General features: G+C 39.4%; 1 protein-coding gene across 1 annotated transcript in view; it reads left to right on the forward strand.

Annotated features, from left to right (window-relative positions):
- Window positions 1-23050, forward strand: part of SCARB2 (scavenger receptor class B member 2) — a 68875-nt gene that overhangs the window by 26043 nt on the left and 19782 nt on the right. The window contains exons 3-5 of the mRNA XM_036852608.1: window positions 14422-14569; window positions 15634-15822; window positions 21579-21670. Coding sequence (XP_036708503.1) covers window positions 14422-14569; window positions 15634-15822; window positions 21579-21670 — 429 coding nt within the window. The remainder of the gene's footprint in view (window positions 1-14421; window positions 14570-15633; window positions 15823-21578; window positions 21671-23050) is intronic.

Consider the following 23050-nt stretch of genomic DNA (forward strand, 5'->3'; position numbering starts at 1 on the left):
CTATTTACAATAGCCAAGACATGGAGGCAACCTAAATGTCCATTGACAGATGAATGGATAAAGAAGATGTGGTATATACGTACAGTAGAATACTACTCAGCCATAAAAAAGAATGAAATATTGCCATTTGCAGCAACATGGATGGACCTAGAGATCATCATACTAGGTGAAGTAAGTCAGAGAAAGACAAATATTATATGATATCACTTATATGTGGAATCTAAAAAATACAAATGAACTTATTTACAAAACAGAAACAGACTTGCAGACATAGAAAACAAAATTCTGGTTACCAAAGGGGAAAGGCGGGAGGATGGGATAAATGAAGAATATGGGATTAACAGATATACACTACTATATATAAAATAAACAACAAGGACTTACTGTATAGCACAGGGAATTATAGTCAATATCTTGTAATAACCTATAAAGGATAAAAATCTGAAAAAGAATATATATATATATATATATATATATATATATATATATATACCTATAAAGGATAAGAATCTGAAAAAATCTGAAAAAGAATATATATCAATATGTATATATACATATATATCTATATCTATATATATCTGAATCACTTTTCTGTACACCTGACACTGACACAATGTTGTAAGTCAACTATACTTCAATAAAAATTAAAAAATTTTAAAACCTTAATTTCTAGTGAAAACTAAGAAGTAAGCAATTATGTACTTTTATGTTAGCATTCTGTGGATTGGCAAACTTATAAATACCATTAATGATTTTTAAAAACGTGCCCTTGGGGCTTCCCTGGTGGCGCAGTGATTAAGAATCTGCCTGCCAATACAGGGGACACGGGTTCAAGCCCTGGTCTGGGAAGATCCCACATGCCGTGGAGCAACTAAGCCCGTGCGCCACAACTACTGAGCCTGTGCTCTAGAGCCCACTAGCCACAACTGCTGAACCCACACACCACAACTCCTGAAGCCTGCGCACCTAGAGCCCGTGCTCTGCAACAAGAGAAGCCACCACATTGAGAAGCCCATGCACCACAGCGAAGAGTAGCCCCCGCTTGCCACAACTAGAGAAAGCCTGCGTGCAGCAACGAAGACCCAACGCAGCCAAAAATAAATAAATAAAGTTAAGATCTTTAAAAAACAATAAATTAATTAAAAAATAAAAATAAATAAAAACATGCCCTTTTATGGAAAAATTTCCAATGTGACACAAAACATTTATTAATGGTGCTAAATATCTTTAATTTCTCTGTAAAAGGAAGCCTATTTTCAGTAATTGGTTTTTCAGTATCTTTATTTGGGAATGATCTAGATATTTAATACATTTCCATCATTTAACTTAACTTAGCAAAACTCTAAAGTTTCAAGTTACCAAAAATCTGGAGAAACTATTTTTAAGTAGACATACCATCATAAAACATAATAATTCTTAAACAGTACACTAAATGGCTCTTATCCCATTTATATCTATTTAACTCATTTGTTTCCAACAATTATATTTAGATTACCCATGAAAACTTCAGGAGACATTAGACCAAGTCAGCCATCATTCCAAGCTATTTTTCTTGCTGATAAATTTTATAACAGAAATAATATGAACATATTTGACCAGGTTCAATAAAAGTAAGACGTGTGTATTAATTAAACCAACAAACTTAAACTTTAAACCAAATATTAATTTAATATTGAATATTTCCCAGATCACGTGAACTTGAAATTCATTTGGGTTAGTTTCTATTACATTCAAAAATATTTAATTTTTAAGTGCTTACTTTTAAGTCAGTTAAATAGAGCTCCTTTATAAATTAATGTTGATACTGTCTGGAGGTAGAGACATATCTATAATATACACACAGACATATAACAGACATAACCAGAGATCTCATAACTTCATTTTATAACTTAGTCGTGAATCAGGTATTACAATATAAACTTACTAGTTTATAAATAACAGTTGGTGTAAGTTAAATTTATTTGCTTAGATGACTTAGCCTTTTTACAAAGACAGTTGCTTTCAATTCCCCAAAGAACTGGTCTGCCTAAATGTTATCAAATGATTGATTTGTCCAACTACATTTTCTTTAATTTGCTTTTTTATATCAATGAGAAGATTTCCAGCTAAACTGGAAATTAGGAGTTCTGTGTTCTAGAACTTTAGGGTTCATTTTATCATGCCTTCAAAAGTTTGCACAAGGCATTCAACAAAGGCCCTCTTTCGGAGTGCACAAGTCAAACCCAGACCAATTTACCCTAAGGGCAAAAAAAGTCTCCACTATTGCTTTCTTAGGCCCTGAATATTAGCCCCCAGTTTTTGTTTCATATTGTGTGGGCTCAGGTAACTCTGTTTCCTTTAGTATGTTTAATTAATACTGCCTTAGGGGCATTTATATGCTCTGTATTATAATACCAGGCAGGAGAAGCATTTCCCAGTGAGACATAATGTCTATCCCACAGTATAATCAGGCAAAAGAGATGTAACCATCTCACATAAAGCCCATTCAAATATGCCAACTTTTTTTTTTTAATTTATTTTTGCCTGCGTTGGGTCTTTGTTGCTGTGTGCGGGCTTTCTCTAGTTGTGGCAAGTGGGGGTTACTCTTCGTTGTGGTGCACGGGCTTCTCACTGAGGTGGCTTCTCTTGTTGCAGAGCACGGGCTCTAGGCACACGGGCTTCAGTAGTTGCGGCACACAGGCTCAGTAGTTGTGGCTCGCGGGCTCTAGAGCGCAGGCTCAGTAGTTGTGGTGCACAGGCTTAGCTGCTCTGTGGCATGTGGGATCTTCCCGGACCAGGGATTGAACCCGTGTCCCCTGCATTGGCAGGCAGATTCTTATCCACTGCGCTACCAGGAAAGCCCCAAATACGCCAATTTTTAAAAAACAAATTGTTATCTCAATTCTGTCAACTCTTATACCTTTAACTTTAGCCAAGTGACCCAGGCCCTTTTGTCAATCTTTAACTTGATTAATTGGCCTGTTGCCTCAAGCAATTGCTGGTTAGGTATCTTAGTATAATTTTATTCCAGCCTTTAAAAAAAATTTTTTTTTAACTGGGCTAAATAAACCAGACTTGTTTGGGGCCCTTTAATGTTGGGGGGACCAATAGGGGGTCTCTTTGGCCCATTCAACTTTAGGTAATGTTGTATCAAAGCCTTTTTTTTGTTTGTTTGTTTTATTTTGTTTTTTGGCCGTGCTGTGCGACTTGCGGGATCTCAGTTCCCTGACCAGGGGTTGAACCTGGGCCCTTGGCTGTGAAAGCACAGAGTCCCAACCACTGGACCACCAGGGAATTCCCTGAAGCCTTTGTTTTAATCTCATCAATGTCCATTTTATTTATCGCATTTTTAAATCACCATCTAAAGATCTCTATCCTGCTGGGACGAGTCCCTTTAAAATTTCCACCTTGTTGGGAAGCAGTCTCTTGACTTTCCCCTCAGCATTTCCTATTCCCTTGTTAATCAACCTGATTAACGTTAATTAACCTAATGTTTTTATTAGTATCCTAAGACCCATCAAGGGAAAGCCAAGACTACAAATAAGGCTTCCCAAGTCGTTTTGTTTTATTTTGTTTTAAACTATGGGAATTCTTAAGGTTAGAATCTTAAGAATTCCCATAGTTTATTCAGAGGTTGTTAATAAACCTCTGTATCTACCTTTTAATTTGCTCTTTTCATAGGTACCAATAAAACAGCTATTTATAATGAGAGCTCTCTAAAAATTTACCAATTTAGAAGTTTCTTCAATTTAAAGGATCCATTGTCTGGCCATTGATGAGTAGTATCTTAATAGTGATAAGCAGTAAGATGCAACAGGCATCCGCAACAAGAGAGTGCAAAGGATGCAGGCTTCACAAGATCCACAAAGTTTACTCCAAAAAATAGTCTAAGAAAATAAAGGCCTTTGTTGTACAGGTGGACGCAACGAAGGTTGAGAAGACAAAGGTCCCTTATGGACCGGGACCCCTTATGACAAATTGTCCTGAGAGCCGGCACAGCCAGACAAAAAGACTGTTTGGAATCCCAGCCTGTTTGACGGGTTGTCAAATGTACATCGTATGTGTACTTTCCTGATGGCGGACACGGTGCCCTCAAAACACAGAACAAAATGCCTAAAATGATCAGGTAGAACATTTACATGTCAAAGGCATAGGGAGAGAAATGCAAGTTCCTCCTAAGTCCTAAGAGGGCTTTTGTTCCTTTAAGTTCAGAAATCTGAAAAGATGTTTTATCAAGCTAGCTTTCTCTAACTGGGTATGCAAAAACCAGTTTGGGAATGTCAAAAAGAGCCCCATCTCAGCCATTTTTAGGGTGAGATTTCCTTAGTTCTCACTTAAGTACTTGCAAGTATAAATTCTGTACATCCCTAAACCTGGCTGGGTTTTAGTTGTTAGTTGGAGGTTGGCTTTCTGATACCCCTCATTTCTCTGTTTGAGAAACTGTTTCCTATTTTAAAGTTGAATTTGTCAGGAATAAAATTTACTAATGAAATTGTGTGATGGGCAATGTGCTGCTTGTGAGCTTAACCCCTCTAGGCGTTACCCTAGAGTCACTTCTGCTCTTCTGCATGCCTCTTCTAAAACCACCATCGGTGCTGGGACCAGTGAGTGGCCAACTCTCATACATGGTCCCCAGACAAGCACGGTTTAAACTAATGAGTGGGTTTCCTTATGGGACTCTGCTTCCAGCACTCCCACAAATTTCTTAGTTGCCTGAGAAAACCATAACTGGCTGGGAGGAGCCTTGCCCCTCTTCCTCCGAGCAAAGCTTTCATGCGATATCTTCACTTTTATCCCGGCAGAGTCTGTTAAGGAAGCCAAATTGAGGAAGGATGTCAGGTCAGCTTCCTACTTAATCATCGAGTCCGAGCCTCCTTAGGGTCCTTCAGCTGAACAACGTCATCCCAGTGGTTCTCACCTGAGGGTAACCTCAGTGTCTTTCAATTGAGCAAATACAGGCACCTCTTCTGGAACCTAAGTTCAAGGATAACCTACTCCGCATAGTGAGGAGTTTAACAACCTCTGAATAAACTCAGGATCTTCAGCTAAGAGTGGGAGATCCGGTACCAAGAGAGACTCACTTAAATTTGTCTGGACTCACTGAGGAGGCAGACTGGCACAAGGGGCCCTGCTGGTGTCAGTCAAGGTTCTGGATCCTTGTAGAATTCAGGCGGAGGAGAGAAGTCTGCTCTGGGTTTTCATGGTTGCTAAAACTGCTGACAAAAAAAAAAAAAAGGCACAACATAAGAGCTGTGAGTTGAGTTTAGTCTTACTGAGGACTATAGCCCGGGAGACAGCCTTTCAGATAGCTCTGAGAAACTGTCCCAAAGAGGTAAGGGAAGGGCCAGGATATATGTGAACGTTTTTGCTGGAAAGAAACACATAGTTGAACATCAAAAAATTATTGCTAATCACAAAGAGTAGACATTTCAAGTTAATGATTTAGGTTGTTTTCTATGTATGGGGAGATGCAAGAATCTAGGGTCATTGAAATATTTCCTTAGATATGAACCTTGACTATCTAGGGGCTGATATCCAAAGCACAGAATGCTTCCTGTTTTTCTCCATCCTGAATTCCCCTCAGGCTCACTGTCGGTGGGCTACTGCAGTGGCTAATGGCTTGATCTTTGTGGAACTGTAATTGCAGGCAACATTTTTTTTTTCTTTACATGAGCCACATATGTAATTTAAAATTTTCGAGGAGTCACATTAAAAAAAAAGTAAAAAGAAACAGGAGAAATTAATTTGAATATTTCATTTACCTCCAAACTACTTAAAATAGTATCATTTAAACATGTAATCAATATTCAGAATTATTAACAAGGCACTTTGCATTCTTTTTTTCATATGAAGTCTTTGAAATCCATGTGTATTTTACATTATAGCACATTGAATTTAGGACTACCCACTTTTCAAGTGTGTAATAGCCTCGTGTGGCTAGTGGCTACCATAGTGGACAGCACGGTTCTAACCAAACTCCAATTAATTTTATGGCCCTAGACACCCTACCCTGTCAGTAAGCATGCCGTTCCCTCAGTCAAGAAGGAACTCCTCACCACCTCTCTCCGTTCTCCCCTAGATTTTCCCTGACTTTGAGTGCACTCTGCTTGGTATGTGATAAAGTGAAAGGAAAGAACCAAATCCTTTCATCTCTGAATATCCAGTGTCCAGTGAATATTTATAGAATAAGTGAATGAAACATCCTCAGCCATGGTTTAAATCCACAGGACACAGGTTGCTCAGTTGCAACCCCAGGACTGAATCAGGGAAACCCAGGACCCAAGGACAGGTTCAGGAAAGGGGAATAGGGTTCTGAAAATGAGTGACTTTGTTTAGGAACGGCTACTCACATGTGCATTACAAACTGCTAAGTGTTCCTAGTGGGGTTGAGTGGGTTGTGAACTGGGATTTGTAGGAAAACCTGGCTTTTTAGGGAGACCTACAGCCCCTCTAATGGGTCTTTTGTAATCATTTGGTGGATCTGATCTCTGTCACTTGTGACTTAATTATGCTATTGTTTAGCTACACGGGAAAGACAGAACATTCCAGTAGCTCTGCCCCAGTATTTGATAGTCCCAAGGGTTCCCTCCAGACTGAGTCAGCTGTGTGCGTGCAAAGAAGGGGAGGGCACGCGGCCCCCCCATTGGTCAGTGTGGACTGGCCTGGGGGTGGGAGTCTCTGAGATGGGGAGGCCACGCTGGGCAGTGCAGGGCCTGATTGATTGGACACACAATTCACAGTGGCACATTCCCCATGACTTTCACATATTCGTGAGTTCAGAATATTAGTGTTTTTGGAAAAAGATGGTGGAAGTTCCACATGTAGATAAAAAACCAGTCAGTCTGGCTTAAGGAATGTAGTGCGTGATTTACATTTTTATTAAGCTGTGGATGGATCAGCCCTGGAACAGGTCTGTTGACGCGAAACTAATTTGCCTTATGATCCTGTTGCTTAGTGACCTACTTGCCTAAAATTGTGTATCCAATGGCTTCTACAACCTTTTTGAGATTTTTCATTTTGTCCGGTTTCTTTTTCTATTTTGCCTACTATTTAGCATTTCAAGAATTTTTTTTTTAATTAATTTGTCCAAGGGCTCTGTCAACTAACTTTCATGTTTCTAAGATGTATTTGCTGAATTTACAATATCCCATTAAACATCTTCTCCTTGACTTTCTTAGTTTTGCTGTTTGGATTGTTAATGTCTTTTATAAGGTCTTATTACTGCTTTGATAGTAAGGAAAAAGATGTGAGGGACAAATATTTCATAAGTGTTTTTTAATTATTATTCACTGACCATTAAGTAATACTGGATTATAAAGTAATCAATATGTACAGTATCATATATAGCATTACCTTTGAAAGAATAAAATATATTTTATATTATAAAAATAATATATATAAGCAGCAAAGATAAAGTTGAAAGTACAGGAAAGTAAAATTAAAAAACTACTGGTACCCTCCATGGTTTCACTGTCTCAAAGGTAACCAGTGCTAATGGATAGATTCTCAGTCATTTTCGCATAGTTGTGTTTTACTTTTACATGGTTATACTGTATATACTTATGCATGTTCATGTACATACGTGTATTCTACTCACTTAATATTACATCAGAGGTATTTTCCCATGTATGTGTTAGTCATTATACAAATATATTTTCGTGATGATAATATTCAAGAGATAGAGGAAATATATTACTATACTTAACCACTCTGTTCTTCTTGGACATGTCTATCAGTTCTCGTTCCATCCTTTGATTACCACAGGGATTGAATGTTCTCCTTATGTTTGCCAGCCGATTGTGTTTCCACATTCTTAGTTCTTGTCCTTTGCCAGTTTGCCTGTCTGGGTTCCGGTGTGTTCATGCCACTCCGTAAGCTTTTTATATAATAACAATGTTAACCCTGTGTCACAATTGTGGCAACTGTTTCTCTATTGTTTGCATTTTTAATTTTAAAATTTATATGTAACCAAATCTATTGTTTAATGAACTTTTCTATCATTTCTGAGTTTAAAAAGTCCCACTTCCTTCAAAGGTTTGATATTCAAGTCTATTTTCTTGTAGTTCTCTTTTTTTCACATTTAATTTCTTAATGGATCTAATTGTCTCCTTACAATTTAGCCAAGATAGGAACGTAGTTTAAAGTTTCAGATGCTGTACTGTTATTCCTTTGGTCCTTTACTCAACTCTGAGCCAAGCTATATATATATATATTTTTTTTTAAATACCAAAGAGATGGTAGAAAAAATTTAAATGCCACGGTTTTTGTTTCCATTACTGTAAGAGGATGCTTATCTCTTTTTCTAAACCTGACTCACTCTACTCTGATAGGACCGTTTTTCTCAAAATAGAAACAGAAATAGCTTTAGATAAATCAGTTTTTTAAAAAATCAAAAGTGAGAAAAATAGAAAAAGATCTGCTTCTTATCCTGTACAAAAAGGTGGTGACCAGGTGGGTTTTAAATGCATGTGGAGTCCTGGGTGAGCCAGCAGGGTCAGGGTAACGCTTGGAGGACGGGGGACCATTTCCATCTTCAGCAGTGAAGCTGTCTCTTATACATCGCCAACAAACATGGACCACCGCCCACCCCCTACCCAGTGCTTTTTCTCCGAGTCCTGCTCCGGACTCTGGGTTTTCAGTCTTTCTCCTAGTTGACAAGGCAGAGGTGATAGAAAGGTCAGTAGCCCGCTGTTCAGACCCCGCCTTTGGCCGGCCTTCCTGCTCTGCCCTCTCTTCTGGGTCGTCCCATCCACTCTGACTGCACTTCACTTCCCTGCCATGCCCCGAGCTGCAGGCTGCTCTTTTTTTTTTCTCTTTTTAAACATACACAAAGTTGGAAGAAGCTTTTTATTTATTTATCTATTTTTGGCTGCGTTGGGTCTTCATTGCTGCGCGCGGGCCCTCTCTAGCTGCGGCGAGCGGGGGCTACTCTTCGCTGCGGTGCGCCGGCCTCTCACCGCGGAGGCGCCTCCCGCTGCGGAGCACGGGCTCAGTAGTTGTGGTGCCGTGAGCTCAGCAGTTGTGGCTCACGGGCTTCAGAGCGCAGGCCCAGCAGCTGCGGCACACGGGCCTACCTGCTCCGCGGCATGTGAGATCCTCCCGGTCCAGGGCTCGAACCCGCGTCCCCTGCATTGGCAGGCGGACTCCTAACCACTGCGCCACCAGGGAAGCCCAGGCTGCTCTTTCTAAACCGCCTCTGCAGCGCGTCATCCCCCGCCCCACCACAGTTTTCTCACCCTCCACTTAGGAAACACATCCTGTGCTGTCGTGCGATGCTGCCCGCCTTGCTGTCCCTCTGCCTCTGTCTGGAAGCCCCTCCACCCTCCCACCCCCGGGAAGCCTACTCCTTCCAGAACCAAGTGTGCTCCTGCCCAGTGTTCCCTCAGGACACCCATTCCAGTTGCCCACCGCCCCCCGCTGCCCCCCAACCTAGCACCTTGGGGTCAGCTTCAGAGCTCTTTCTACATGTGAGGTAGCCCTTTAAACAGCAGCCTGCTCTGCTCTCCTGTGGATTCTTCGAGGACAGGACCCAGGTCTTAACATCTCTCCATCTCAAGAACTTAGCACAAGCCCCCTCCTACATGATATTAGTAGCTAATGTTTCCTAAAGCACTTAGTATGTGCCAGGTAGTGTTCTAACTGGATGACAAGCTTATGTGGATTTAATTCTCACAACAACCCTACAAGGAAGGGATGCTGTTATTTCCATTTTACAGATGAGGAAACTGAGGCACAGAAGTTAGTAACGGATGAAGCCAGGATTGAATGCAAAGCCTGACAGTCAGATCTCAACCCAGACCCTACCCAGTGTGTTCAGTCACTTCTTATAGGAACCCTCAACAGAAAGCATTGGGTGAATGGAGAACAGAAATGACTTGGGACGTTGGATTATATGGTGGTATTGAATGTATCTAATTTATCCAGCACCTCTGAGGAATTAGATATTGCAGAGACGTTAGTTTTCCAATTGATTAAAATTATTCCTTTTGGTTTCCTTATCTCAGGCGTATTTTTTTGCCTTCTGTGATGGTGAGATTTTGCCTAAACATTCAGGAGATTAAAAATTCTTTTTTGTTTTAAAAAGTAAGAACTTCTTTTAAAAAAAGGTTTTAAATGAAATATCTCTAAAACCAATTATGTATTTTCCTGCCAGATTAAACAGTTCATGGGGCATATATCAACCTTTTCTTAGTGACTAGGGCTGTCATTGTGATTAACAAATAGTAAACTGTATTCTGAGCCTGTGATGTCCTGGGGCCTTTGACATCAATCAGTAGGATTAATTAGTATCTACTAAGTACCAGGGACTATATACCAGGCACTTTCAAGTATGGTTCCTTAATTAATTGTCTAGGCCTATGATTTTGCTTTGCCTTTTTGTTTTTTAATTTTGTTTCTATTTCTGGAAGCTTCTTTGGTCTTCTCCGATACTGTAAAGCACTAGTCCATCACTTCTTGCTCTCAGTCTGCTGTTCACCAGGACAGCGCCCTGCCTCTAGTTGACTATGGTTGATCAGCTATGGGGGAGATTTGGGTAATGAGACTTGTTGCTCTTGTTACTAAACTCCCTCTCCTTTTGCTGTGACCTCCCTTAGGGTCTCCAGAGTGACAGGAGTGCTTGGAAGGGGAAGCCTTTTGGGTTTCCTCTGACTGTCACATGTTGTTTTGAGACGGAGGTCCCTTGCCATCCCTCCCCTCGGTTTTCCTGGCCTCTGCAGAGCTGGAGACCACTCCTGACAGCCCTGTGGCACTGTCTTCCTTCCGTTAGGTGGCTCAGCAAAGGTTGTGTGTCGGTCATGGCCGAGGACGGCTGGTGGCTGGGGGAAGTCACCTGGTTAGCTGTGAGTGACCTGACATGAACCTTTTGTGCCTGCCAAGGGAATGAAATGTTTCTGTGGTTTGGGAACCCTTGGCTTTGACTTTTTGAAGTTTATTGAGAAACCAAGTCAAGTTACGAGGCAGAAAGCGATTGGAACATCCATGTGCAATTTCCCTTTAAAACATCAGGTTCTTACAGGGTAAGCAATAAAGAACACATTTTAAAAGTCATCTTCAAAGTCAGTAAACATACATAGACGTAAACGAAGCAGGCTCTAGACTTGGAATTACTCAGGCCTCTAGGTGTATGACCTAAGGCTCAGTGAAAACAACAGAAAGTCTTGGGAAGGTCATCGATTTTCGTCATCAGTTAGAAAACTTGGCAGTGTTGGTCCCTGGCTTGTGAATCTGTGTTGAATCCCAGCTCTTGACAACCTGGCCCGGCATTCTGTGAGTGCAAGGAAACTGGCGTTCACCCTGGGGTCGCTTTGTCTACTTCTAGTTCCCTGGTGTTCAGCAGGGCTAAGCTGGTATCCTGGGCCCCGATTATACACAGCTTCTCCTGGAGAAGTCTGTCCTTTCCCCTTCCCTGCAGGGCGGCTCTGGGACTAGAGAGGGGGCGGGGCCCTCTCTGCAGGCACCTGCCTTGGCTCAGGCAGGGATTTGCCTTTGAAATTTCTTCTTTTCCTCCAGCTTCTAACAAATCCCTTTGCATTCACTTAGGTGTAGACTCAAGGAAGACCTTGGACATGAAGTCAGGCTACCAAGAGTCTAACCCTGGGTCTGACACTTCTTGGTTAGTCCTGGGCAAGTTACTTTAGCTGAATCTCTGTTTCCTCATGGGTTATGATTTCTCTATGAGAGGGTTTTTGGTTGCAAGAGAAACCTCTAATTTAAGTAAAAAGAGCATGTATTGGAAGGCTATAAAGTGGGTTACAGATCCCAAGGAAACCTGTAAAGAAGAAAGGGGCAGGGGCCGGGAAAGCTTTAAAGACCCAAGTCACAGGAACCCATGGGTCCTCATCTGTGCGTCCTGGGAGAAAACGTCTGTCTACTGTGTTTTCCATCCTGAGGCTCTGTGCTGAGGATTCCAGGGCTAAGGAAAAGGAATTGGGTACCACACCACTGCCCGGTGCAGGAGAGGAAAGAAAATGAGGGCTCTGACCAGCAGAAAGGGGAGTGAGTATCTAACAACCAAACGTCCAGCGCAAACACCCCGAACTGCAAACTGCACAAGGCTTTTAACAAGTATTTGTACGTATTCCTCGCAAACTGGAAGGGCGTGGACTTTTTTTCTCTCATACTTATTTGGATTTGGCAATTGCTAGAGGCACTCATTGGTTTCATCCTACAGACATTTAGTAAGCACCTACTAGGAGAGACCATCTGATTCAGAGGAGAGAGCACTAGGCAAGAATTAGAAGACTTGAGCTCAGGTTCTGACTCTTCCACTGCTCTGTGTCCCCATCTGTAAAAGTTGGACGAAAATACTTGCTCTGTGTGTGCCACAGGCTTGTCAGAAAGATTAAATGATATCAAATGGCATAGTGTGGTCAAACCCTTGGAAGAGCTGTACAAGTGTCAGATATTTATATGACTGTGTGTAGCTTGGTGCTAAGTACTAGAGAAGAACGAAGACTCATCTGCTTTTATGTATAGGTATGCATTTGTTTATTGTTTGCTTGTCTATTTTTATTTTAAAATCTAGAAAAGATTTGAAGCATACAAGTTTCTTAAGCTTATTTGCAATCTCCGTGAGGCTTCAAGCTAATGTCTTCACAATCTAAATGATGTCGCTAAGCATTTTATAACTGAGTGCCAGACTCCATGGGTGTTCAGGGATGAGAAACCCCACGTGTGGCTGTGGTTGGGAAAGGCCTCCGGAGGAGGTGGTGGGTAGCCCCGCTGCCTAATGCCTTCGTACCTTTGTCTACATTAGCTCTGTTCAGTCGAAATATAATGTGAATCGCATATGTCATTCCAGATTTTTCTAGTAGCCACATTAAAAAAAAATAAAAAGAAACAGATGCAATTAGTTTTAATAATATATTTTTAGTTTACTCATTCTGTCTAAAATAGTATCATTTCTGAATGGATGAAGAAGATATGGTACACACACACACACACACATACACACACACACACACACACACACAATGGAATGCTACTCAGCCATAAAAAAGAACAACATTTTATCATTTGCAGCAGCGTGGATGGACTAGGAGAGCATTATGCTAAGTGAAATAAGAGAAAGACAAATACTGTATGGTATCACTCATCTGTGGAATCTAAAAAATACAACAAACTAGTGAATATAACAAAAAAGACTCACAGACATAGAGAACAAGCTAGTGGTTACCAGCAGGGAGAGGGAAGGGGGGGAGGGGCCTTATAAGGGTCGGGGAGTAAGAGGTACAAACTATTAGGTATAAAATAAGCTACAGGGATATATTGCACAACACGGGGAATATAGCCAATATTTTATAATAACTATAAGTGGAGTATAACCTTTAAAAATTGTGAATCACTGTATTGTACTGTACACCTATAACTTATATAATATTGTAGAGCAACTATGCTTCAATTTAAAAAATAAAATAGTATCATTTCAACATGTAATCAATATAAAAAAGTTGAGATATTTTACAGTCTTTTTTTTTTTTTTTTGGTACTGGTTTTGAAATCTGGTGTGTATTTTACCCTTAGAAAACACATCTCAGTTCCAATTAGCCACAGTTCAAGGGTTCAGTAGACACAGGGCTACCAGGTGAGACAACACATCCCTTGATGAAACAGGAAGAAGACCAGGTAAGCGGCAGAGAAGGAATGGACATGGCAATTTAGTGACCATCTACTATGGACCAGGCAGGCTCAGGACTGGCATGAGGCATTTGATGGACAAAACATCAGTCCTGTTTTTATGTAAAATTTTGATATTTTGTTCATCATGAATTTTTAGCATTAATTTTGATTTTTTAAAATTGCATTAAAATATTATTTATTTTGATTACTGAGTGTTTGGGCACCTCTTACATTTTGTACCCAAGGCAGGTGCATCACTTCCCTCACCCTAGTCTCAGGCCTGGCACCAGACACTTCCTACCAACTTTGCCAATACCTCATTTGGGGGCACTCACAGGCTCCAAGCTGAAATGGATATCAAAACCAGGAGTGAACTCTAATTTACTAAACCTTAGGCATTCGTTTTGTTATGTGGCTTTTTAATTGAATTTAACTTAGAAATAAAAAGACATTGGTAAACACATTGAAATTGAAACTGAATCTATGAACTGAAAAATTTGAAAATATTTTGGGACCAAACTATAACCCAGGAGAGAGTTCACTGGCTTTGATTCCCTAGTTAAGGTGACCCTTGACCATTGCATTTCCCTAATTATGGGGGGAAAGAATGAAAACAACACTTTTTTTCCTCTCTCCGGGGCCTCATTTCCTTTCCACATTATAGCTTAAATCTCCAGTGTTTAGGGGGTCAATATCTGCAGTCTCCCCCAATATGGGTTGTATAGGGAATGTTATATTGAAAATAACTTTGATGCTGAAAGAAAGGAAAAGTATTACTTAGTAAAGTGTTGCCTATTTTCAAACGAAATCCTTTTCTTTTAGGGAACTCAGAAACAAAGAAGATATTCAATTTGGAGATAATGGAACAACAATATCTGCCGTGAGCAACAAGGCCTATGTTTTTGAACGAGATAAATCCGTTGGAGACCCTAAAGTTGACTTACTTAGAACATTAAATATTCCTGCATTGGTAAGTAGGCATTTTAAATCTCATTATTGTGGATTTTAGAAGAAAGGAAAAAGCTAAGTTAAAGCCATTATGGTTTTACCTTTAGGAGCTATTAAGTTATATATGTGTGTGTGTATATACATATATATATTTTTTAAATGTTTATATATATATGTGTGTGTGTATGTATATATTTATATTTTCCCCCCTTCTTTGAAGTTCATTTCAGACTTTTTTTGAGGTCTTTCAAATGTGGTCTTTTCAAATGGTGACAAAATGTAAGTTTTAGGATTTTTTTCACAGTTTCTTCCCGTGTGTTCAGCATCAGCACTTGTGGATTTTGGAAGGTAGCTGATAATTTTTTAAATATTTATTTACCCCTTGTTTTGGTTCAGAAACTGTAGCAATAGAACTCGCATACTACTTCTTAATTTAGCTTTCTATCTTGGATTTTTTAATTCTCAAAATATATATTGACTCCCCCCCCCCCATCCCCTTTTCAAATAGCAGAGACTGGGCTGTTGATTACAGCCTAGCATGATTTATTGGGCTCTGTTTTTAATGTCAAGTCCAGCTAATAAAAATACATGAGGCCCAGGAGACTTCTTCTATCCCCTCTGAGGTTCCCACTCCAACTCCTGGGTGACCGCTACATATGCAGTTGGACACTTATGGTGGACCCAGGACCTGGAAAGTATTAGATCCCAGGTCTGGCCCTGCCCAGCTGGCTAGTGGGGCAGAGTTTATGGGGACCCAGCCTCTAACCCTGATCGGGAGGAAGATGGTGCCACCTTGTGGCTAAAGATGCCAATATATCGCAAGAGTTTTTCCCCTTCTGTGGTGTTGGGAGAACTCTGAGAGTTGCGGGTGAGGATGTTAAGATGACAGTTACAAAATGTAATACTGAGAAAGGACAGTAACTGAAGAGTCCTATTCTTCACACTCAGCCAGAGAGGAGCTCTTTGGTTAACCTCTCAGCTGTTTGATCTCAACATTTACATTTAAGTTTGCAGCCCCCTTTGCTGAAGGGGCAGTAGGAAAGTGGAGTGGGGACACTGCTATCTGAATGTGCCTGTGCTCCTCAGACCGCCATGGAATGGGCCCAGCTACCCTTCCTCCACGAGCTCATCGAGGCCCTGTTGAAGGCCTATCAGCAGAAGCTCTTTGTGACCCACACGGTGGATGAATTGCTCTGGGGCTACAAAGATGAGATCTTATCCCTCATCAACGTTTTCAAACCTGACATCTCTCCCTATTTTGGCCTGTTCTATGGGGTAAGTCCATTTTTCTTTTCAGAGATTCTTTGTTCAGCTGAGGAGGAGGGCATTCCAAGCCAGATTTTATCTTCACTTTGGGCTTCTTCTAGGAGAAGACCAAAGTTGCTTGGAATTCTAGATCTCTTGTAGAGTATGTGAAAAATAACAAAGTGCTTTAGTAAGGGAAAAAAAAAAAACCTTCTCCCACAATTTCAACATGCTACCAGTGCTGACTTTGAATGAGTGTCACTATGAAAAATATATAGAGTGTGCTGTGCCGTTAATCAGGTGCAGTCTTTCAAAGTGTCATAAATTTCAGTGATCAATGCCGAGTCTTGTTTTGATGACTTGGAGACTAAACCCATGGATCAGTCTGACAGAGGCAAATAAGAAACTAAATAGGGATGTGATAGTCCATTAGGGGTGGGAGCTACTTATTAGATTTTTAGACATCTTATTTGTGAAAGAGGCTGGATAATTTGAAACTCTGTGTGTCCCTCGTCTATGATTTCTTTTGTTTATAAGTGGAATTTTGTATGATTTTTTGCAGATTTTATTTACTTTGGCTTGAACCCCAAAATACCAGCATTCAAGTAATTATTATTCAAAGCATATGTTATTGCTGCCTGAGCGTCAAATGAATTAATATTAAAAGCAATTAAAAATCTATCCCCTCCCCCCAAAAAAAAAACTTGAGTAAAATGGATAGTTGGAAGGTTGGTAAATGACGAACTTAAACTCAGGAAGAGAGGTAGGTTCGGGACAGGATATGGAATTGTGATGAATTTCCCCATCTTTAAATTTGGTTATTCTTTGGGTCTAACTACTGGAGAACTTCACCCTCATCATGTAATCTCTTAGCATTTCAGTTGCTTAGTGGTAATAATACTGCCCCTGTACCTTCAGGGATATATAAAACTTAAAAACTGTTCAAACGAAATGGTAAACAACTTTGAAATATTATCTTCGCAAGAGGAGGGTGGTCCTAGGAGTAGGGTCCCGCCAACCCTAAATCCTTCACTCTGGGCAAGCAGACCCAATAGATGTTCCCTAGAAGCTTCCGTCTGACAGGAGCCAGCTTCCACAGGACCAGAGGAAGCACCGATTTCTTGTTAAGCTGTGACTAGACTCCCTTCTAGAAATAATTTCCGGGAAACTTCCTGCAGAAAGATACAAAGTTTTCCTTAAGCCCCCTTTGGTCCCAGTGGCTACCATCCATCTGCCAAGTGGATCCTGTTCCTAATACCTCAGTATTTCTCTGATAACTTTCATTGTATAGCCTGCTTTTTGTTTTTACACTGACCTCATCAAACTTATAACTAATATCCTTAAATACCTGTTAAAAATGTCACTCACATTTACAGACAGATTTAAAAATTGGCACTTTTGCTTTCCCGTGGCAAGGATGTGTGGTTTTACTTCATATTTTTTCTCTCTCTGCCTCTCCTTGCAAGCACCACGGTAGCTCTACAAGGCCCTGTTAGTGAAAAGCCCTGGCATTGCTCAGTTAGATTAGTACCTGGTGTAGATTTCCCACATGCAGGAAAAGAGCATGAGACTTAGACTCAGAGGGCCTGGATTTGCATTCTGACTTTCTCGTTTAATAGCTGTGGGACTTTCCTGAACCTCAGTTTCATCATTTGTAACTTGAGGCTAAAGGTATCTACACTTCAGAGTTTGCTTGGAATGGCCAAATGAGAGTCCATGAAAGTGCTTTGCAAACTATAAGTTGCAACACATTTTAGGAACCATTATTCTTTTTCCCCTCCATGACTGGCTCAAAGTAAAGACCCTGAATTAATATGAATGACTGGTATATGCTTCCATTTTTTTTTTTTTTTTTTTTTAACTTTTGGGTTTTATTTATTTATTTATTTATGGCTGTGTTGGGTCTTCGTTTCTGTGCGAGGGCTTTCTCTAGTTGTGGCAAGTGGGGGCCACTCTTCATCGCGGTGCGCGGGCCTCTCATTATTGCAGCCTCTCTTGTTGCGGAGCACAAGCTCCAGACGCGCAGGCTCAGTAGTTGTGGCTCACAGGCCCAGTTGTTCCGCGGCATGTGGGATCTTCCCAGACCAGGGCTCGAACCCGTGTCCCCTGCATTGGTAGGCAGATTCTCAACCACTGCGCCACCAGGGAAGCCCTATGCTTCCATTTTGGAGCCAAATAAACTGTCTCTAGTGTTGTTGGTAAGAAGGCAAAGGTGTTTTTTGTTCAGTTTTTCATCTGCTCTGGCCAATCCTGACTGTATCTCCAGCAGCACAGAGGTCCATACTTGGGCCGTCATTCATTCCAGACCGGGACAGACCGCGGGCTTGTGCACCTCACTGGCACCTCCTGCTCTGCACCCGTCTGAGCCCGGCCTCAAATCTTTCCTTAATCCCAGTGGCGTCTGCCACATTCCCCTCTGATCCCCTAGGCCTGTGTGCCCGTTCCACCTGCTCCAATACACATTGTGATGAGAAAAGAAAACCTTGTTTAAGGCCGTTGAACACTTTTCCTTCAAAGACTTTAATGATGAAACAGCCAAACAATTAATGGTGCGGGACAGGGTGTGTGAGTGAGAAGGATGAGGTAATACAGACAGCGTGTTGGCACAGAGCTCCTGAGAACAAGGGACCTGGCTGAATATCAGGTGCTCTTATTTGCATACTGGAGAGCCAATCAGCAAATCTTTACCCGTTGATTTTAGGGTACCTCTGTTTTCCTCGGCATAAGAGAGTTCAAGCACCTCCCAGTGAGTGTGGGTTCTTGGATGTCTAAAGCGATGGTGGCTGGAGAGTATCCTTGAGAGGTCAGCCAGTCCAGCCAATTGTACTGGGAGGATGGATTATGCATGTATTACGCTAGTGGTATGAATGTTGTCTTATTCTCAGAACATTTCTCAACCTCCTGCAGTAATATGTTCCTTGTATTCAACCCACAACCCTACTGCAATAACACAAAACCTATTTATTCCTGCTTGTTCTCAAATAACAAAAGTTCTAGCAAGTAACAGGGAAGCATTGACATTCAGTGTCTGACTCTTGGGCCAATAACAGCTGGGGAGAACTCTTGGAGATACTCTGAAATATTTAAATGCTTAACCACTTAGCTTAACCCACATCTGAGTTCATTGGAGAACTCCAAGAAGTAACACAAGCATTTTTAAAATTTGGTGGTTCAGCATTTTTTTATGTGAATTTGCTTCTAAATTGTTGTATGTTCATATTGTTGCCCTTGAAGAGGAGTCCTTTCTCATATCTTAAAGTCGTGTAAAATCTCATATGTGGAACACAACATGACTATTATGTATGTGGACCATGTTGATATATTGACATAGTTGATGAAGTAGTGTTAAGTGACAAAAAGAAGAACCCAAGTAGGCAAAAAAATTGAAAAGAGAATTCACAAAGGGTATGAATGTTTTTTTAAGGAAACTGACTGAATGAAAAAAGAGTTCAACCTCAGTGAATGCAGAAATGCAAAAAGAGATAAGAAATCCCTTTTTTGTTGATCCAATAAGCAAAGTTTAACAAAAGGCATTTGGGGAATGTAAACTGATTTATCTTGCTGTTTCCACTGGGTGACCTTGAGCAACTTGATACTATGTTTCAAAAGTTTAAAAAATGTTCATGTTCTTTTATCTGGCAATTTCACTTTTAGTGGTCTATTTAGAAAATAAAAGCACAGAAAAAGTTTCTAGTCATAAAGATACTCATACATTATTTATAGTAGCAAAACAATTCAAAACTAAATATTTAATAATAAGAAAATAGTTAAATTATTTCCACATAATATTATGGAGTCATTAAGTTGTACCTAGGAAGAACTTTTGATAATATAGGAAATATATTAGACACATAAGTATAAAGAAATTGTATATGTGTATACACAATTGTATATATGTATAAAAATTGTGTATAGCAGATACTGTATGTGTATGTTATATATAATATATCTTAGTTCTACAAACAAATTTTGTGTAGAAAAAAGACTGGAAAGAAACAGACCAAAATACTAAAAAATAAATACATGTATGTTGCTTCTTGAAGTCCTCCACTTAACTCAGATGTGGTCTAAACTAAGTGGTTAAGCATTTAAATGTTTCAGAGTAACCCGTGCTATTTCCCAGAAGTCAAAGCTCCATCCCAGATGAAGAACTTGTAAGAATGTACAGTGTGTCTGTCTGTGCCATTAAGAAGTGTAACTTGGAAAGAATTTACAGCTTAAGAAAACTTTAATTGAAAAATGGGATTATATTAATACCACTTTTTTCCTATTCAAGTATAATTGGGTCCTGGCCCTGGATTTATGCTTTTTTATTTTTTAATTGAGATATAATTCTCTTAACATAAAATTCACCATTTAAAAGTGTACACTTCAGTGTTTTTTAGTATATTCACAAGGGTGTGCAACCACCAGCACTATACAATTCCAGAGCATTTTAATCAGCATCCCCCCCCCCCAAAAAAAAACACAACCTGTTAGCAGTCATTTCCATTCCCCCCTCCCACCAGCTCCTGGTAACCACGAATCTACTTTCTATCTCTATGGATTTGCCTATTCTGGACATCCATATAAATGGAATGAAATTCATATGAAATCATATAATATATGATCTTTTGTGTCTGGCTTCTTTTATTTAGTATAATGTTTAGAAGATTCATCCACGTTGTAGCATGTATCAGCACTTCATTCCTTTTTATGGCTGAGTAATATTCCATTGTATGGATATACCACACTTTGTTTATCCATTCTTCAGTTGATGAATATTTGGTTTATTTCTACTTTCTGGCTACTATGAATAATGCTGCAAACGAACATTTGTGTACAAGTTTTTGTATGACCATTAGATATAAACCTTGGAGTGGAATTCTCTTGGGTATATCCATAGGAGTAGAATTTTGGAGTCATCTGGCAACATTCTGTTTAACTTTTTGAGGAACTGCCAAACTGTATTCCACAGCAAATGCAACATTTTACATTCTTACCAGCAATGTAGGAAGGCTCTAGTTTCTCCACATCTTCACTAACACTTGTTCTTGTCCTTTTTTTTTTAATTGCCATCCTCATGGGTATGAAGTTGTATCTCATTGTGGTTTTGATTTGCATTTTTCTAATAACTGACAATATTGAGCATCTTTTCATGTACTTATTGGCTATTTTTATATTTTCTTTGGAGAAATGTCTCTTCAAATCCTTTGTCCATTATTTAATTGGGCTCATACTTTTTAAAACCATAAAGTAATAATATGGTTAATATGGGATTTAGCAAAATAGTTACTCTATTCCCTAGTTGTGGTTCAGTCTCATGAGGCAATTAGGCCCAACTAGGGTAGTTTCATAAAGATTAAATGTGTTAGTTACTGTATCAGTTAGGGTTGTCTAGAAAGACACAATCAATGGAGATCTATATATCTGTTGAGGAATTTATATTAAGGAATTGTCTTATGCACTTGTGGGTCCTGGCAAGTGGCAAGTCTGAAATCCATAGGACAGGCTGGCAGGCTGGAAGCCCAGGTAGGATTTCTATGTTTCAGTCTTGAGGAGAGAACTCCTTTTTCTCCAGGAAACCTCAGACTTTGCTTTTAAAGGCTTCAACTGATTGAATGAGCCCACCCACATTATCAACAGTAATAATCTCCTTTACTGAAACCGAACTGATCACATCTACAAAATACAGCAACATCTAGAGTATTGTTTGATCAAACAACTGGGCACCATAGCCTAACCAAGTAAACACATAAAATGAACCATCACAGTTACCATCAATGACCATATTCACTTATTTTCAGAAAAATGGGACTAATGATGGAGACTATGTTTTTCTAACTGGAGAAGACAATTACCTTAACTTTTCCAAGATTGTGGAATGGAATGGAAAAACGTAAGTCTAATGATTTATTGGTGTAATTATTTTTTCAATTTTCATTTAATTGAACGTCCACTTCTGCTTTATTTCAAAAAAGTTTAGCACTATCATTTTTTGGATGAAAAATCTATAAATTAAAAAAATCTATAATTATGTAAAATATCCTATAATATAAATAATATAGTATAAATATGTAAAATTATTATCTTGTAAATCAAGGTTGGGGTAAGGTACTTCACAAATTAAATATTAATGATAGGTAGGTTTCTCATGGTTAGTCATGAATCACAAGCCAGTGAAAAGTTTTGGTCTTCCACTTAGTCATTGAATGATATGTAGCTGCAGCACAAATACTTCTCAAATCACTGCTTGTTTTGGGGGAAGGAGAGAGGTTCTCTTTTTTATTTAATTTAGTGATTCTGCATTGTTTGTATATTTTTTTTAAGATGAAATACATTTGAGTTCAGCATTACAGCATTTCAAAATATTTTTAATGTTTATAATTTATAAACAAACTACCTCCAAATAGGGACTGAGGCAGCTTGCAATAAAGCCACACATAAAGCAGAATGATTTTTTTAAGTCATAGAAATTAGAAATCTTCGAGAGAAAAGGAGGCTAATTCTTCAGGAACTATGGTAAGAGGAATTTTGTTCTTGAACATCAAATTTACTTCGCAGCTTCCCAGAAATACAGGCAAGAAAACGGGCGTGGAATATTATCTGCACAACTTTTCTGTAAAGCAAAAACTGTTTTTGAATTTTAAGTTTATTTAAATTTTTTAAAATACACATATCCAGGTACATACACATACATTGGCGCATGCATGAGGGCACGCATGCGTGCACATACACACATTCCCAAGGATCTAAGAACCCTAAAAGAATATGAGACACTGGCAACAGTATTGCCTTTGGAGGGTTAACTAGATGACTGGGTACTGAGCTGGGAGGGAAATTTACTTGTAAACAGAATATAGCTGGATTTTGTTTTAAACCCAATCTGTTATTTTCTTTCCACATTTTCTTTCCATATTTTCTTTCTCCTTTTAATAGGAGAGTTTAATCCTTTTATACACATTGTAATTACTGATACATTTACGATATAATGATATATTATTTGATATATTTAGACTTATTTCGACATTATTTTTCACCCTTGGCTGGTTTATATCTATTCTACCCTTTGATTATATTTAACAATTTTTTTTCTAACAGAATCTAAAGCTATCTATTATCTCTCTTCTTCAAATGAGACAATAACTTTACCCATTTCTTAATAGCCACACCTTCTACGTTATTCTTGTCTACAAGTTGTTTCACCTTCTTCGGAAGCCAAATATAAGTAAAATTTCATTATTTTTATAGTAACTAATTAAATATACCAACATATTTT

Source organism: Balaenoptera musculus, chromosome 5 (assembly GCF_009873245.2).
Source record: "Balaenoptera musculus isolate JJ_BM4_2016_0621 chromosome 5, mBalMus1.pri.v3, whole genome shotgun sequence".
NCBI lineage: Eukaryota > Metazoa > Chordata > Mammalia > Artiodactyla > Balaenopteridae > Balaenoptera > Balaenoptera musculus.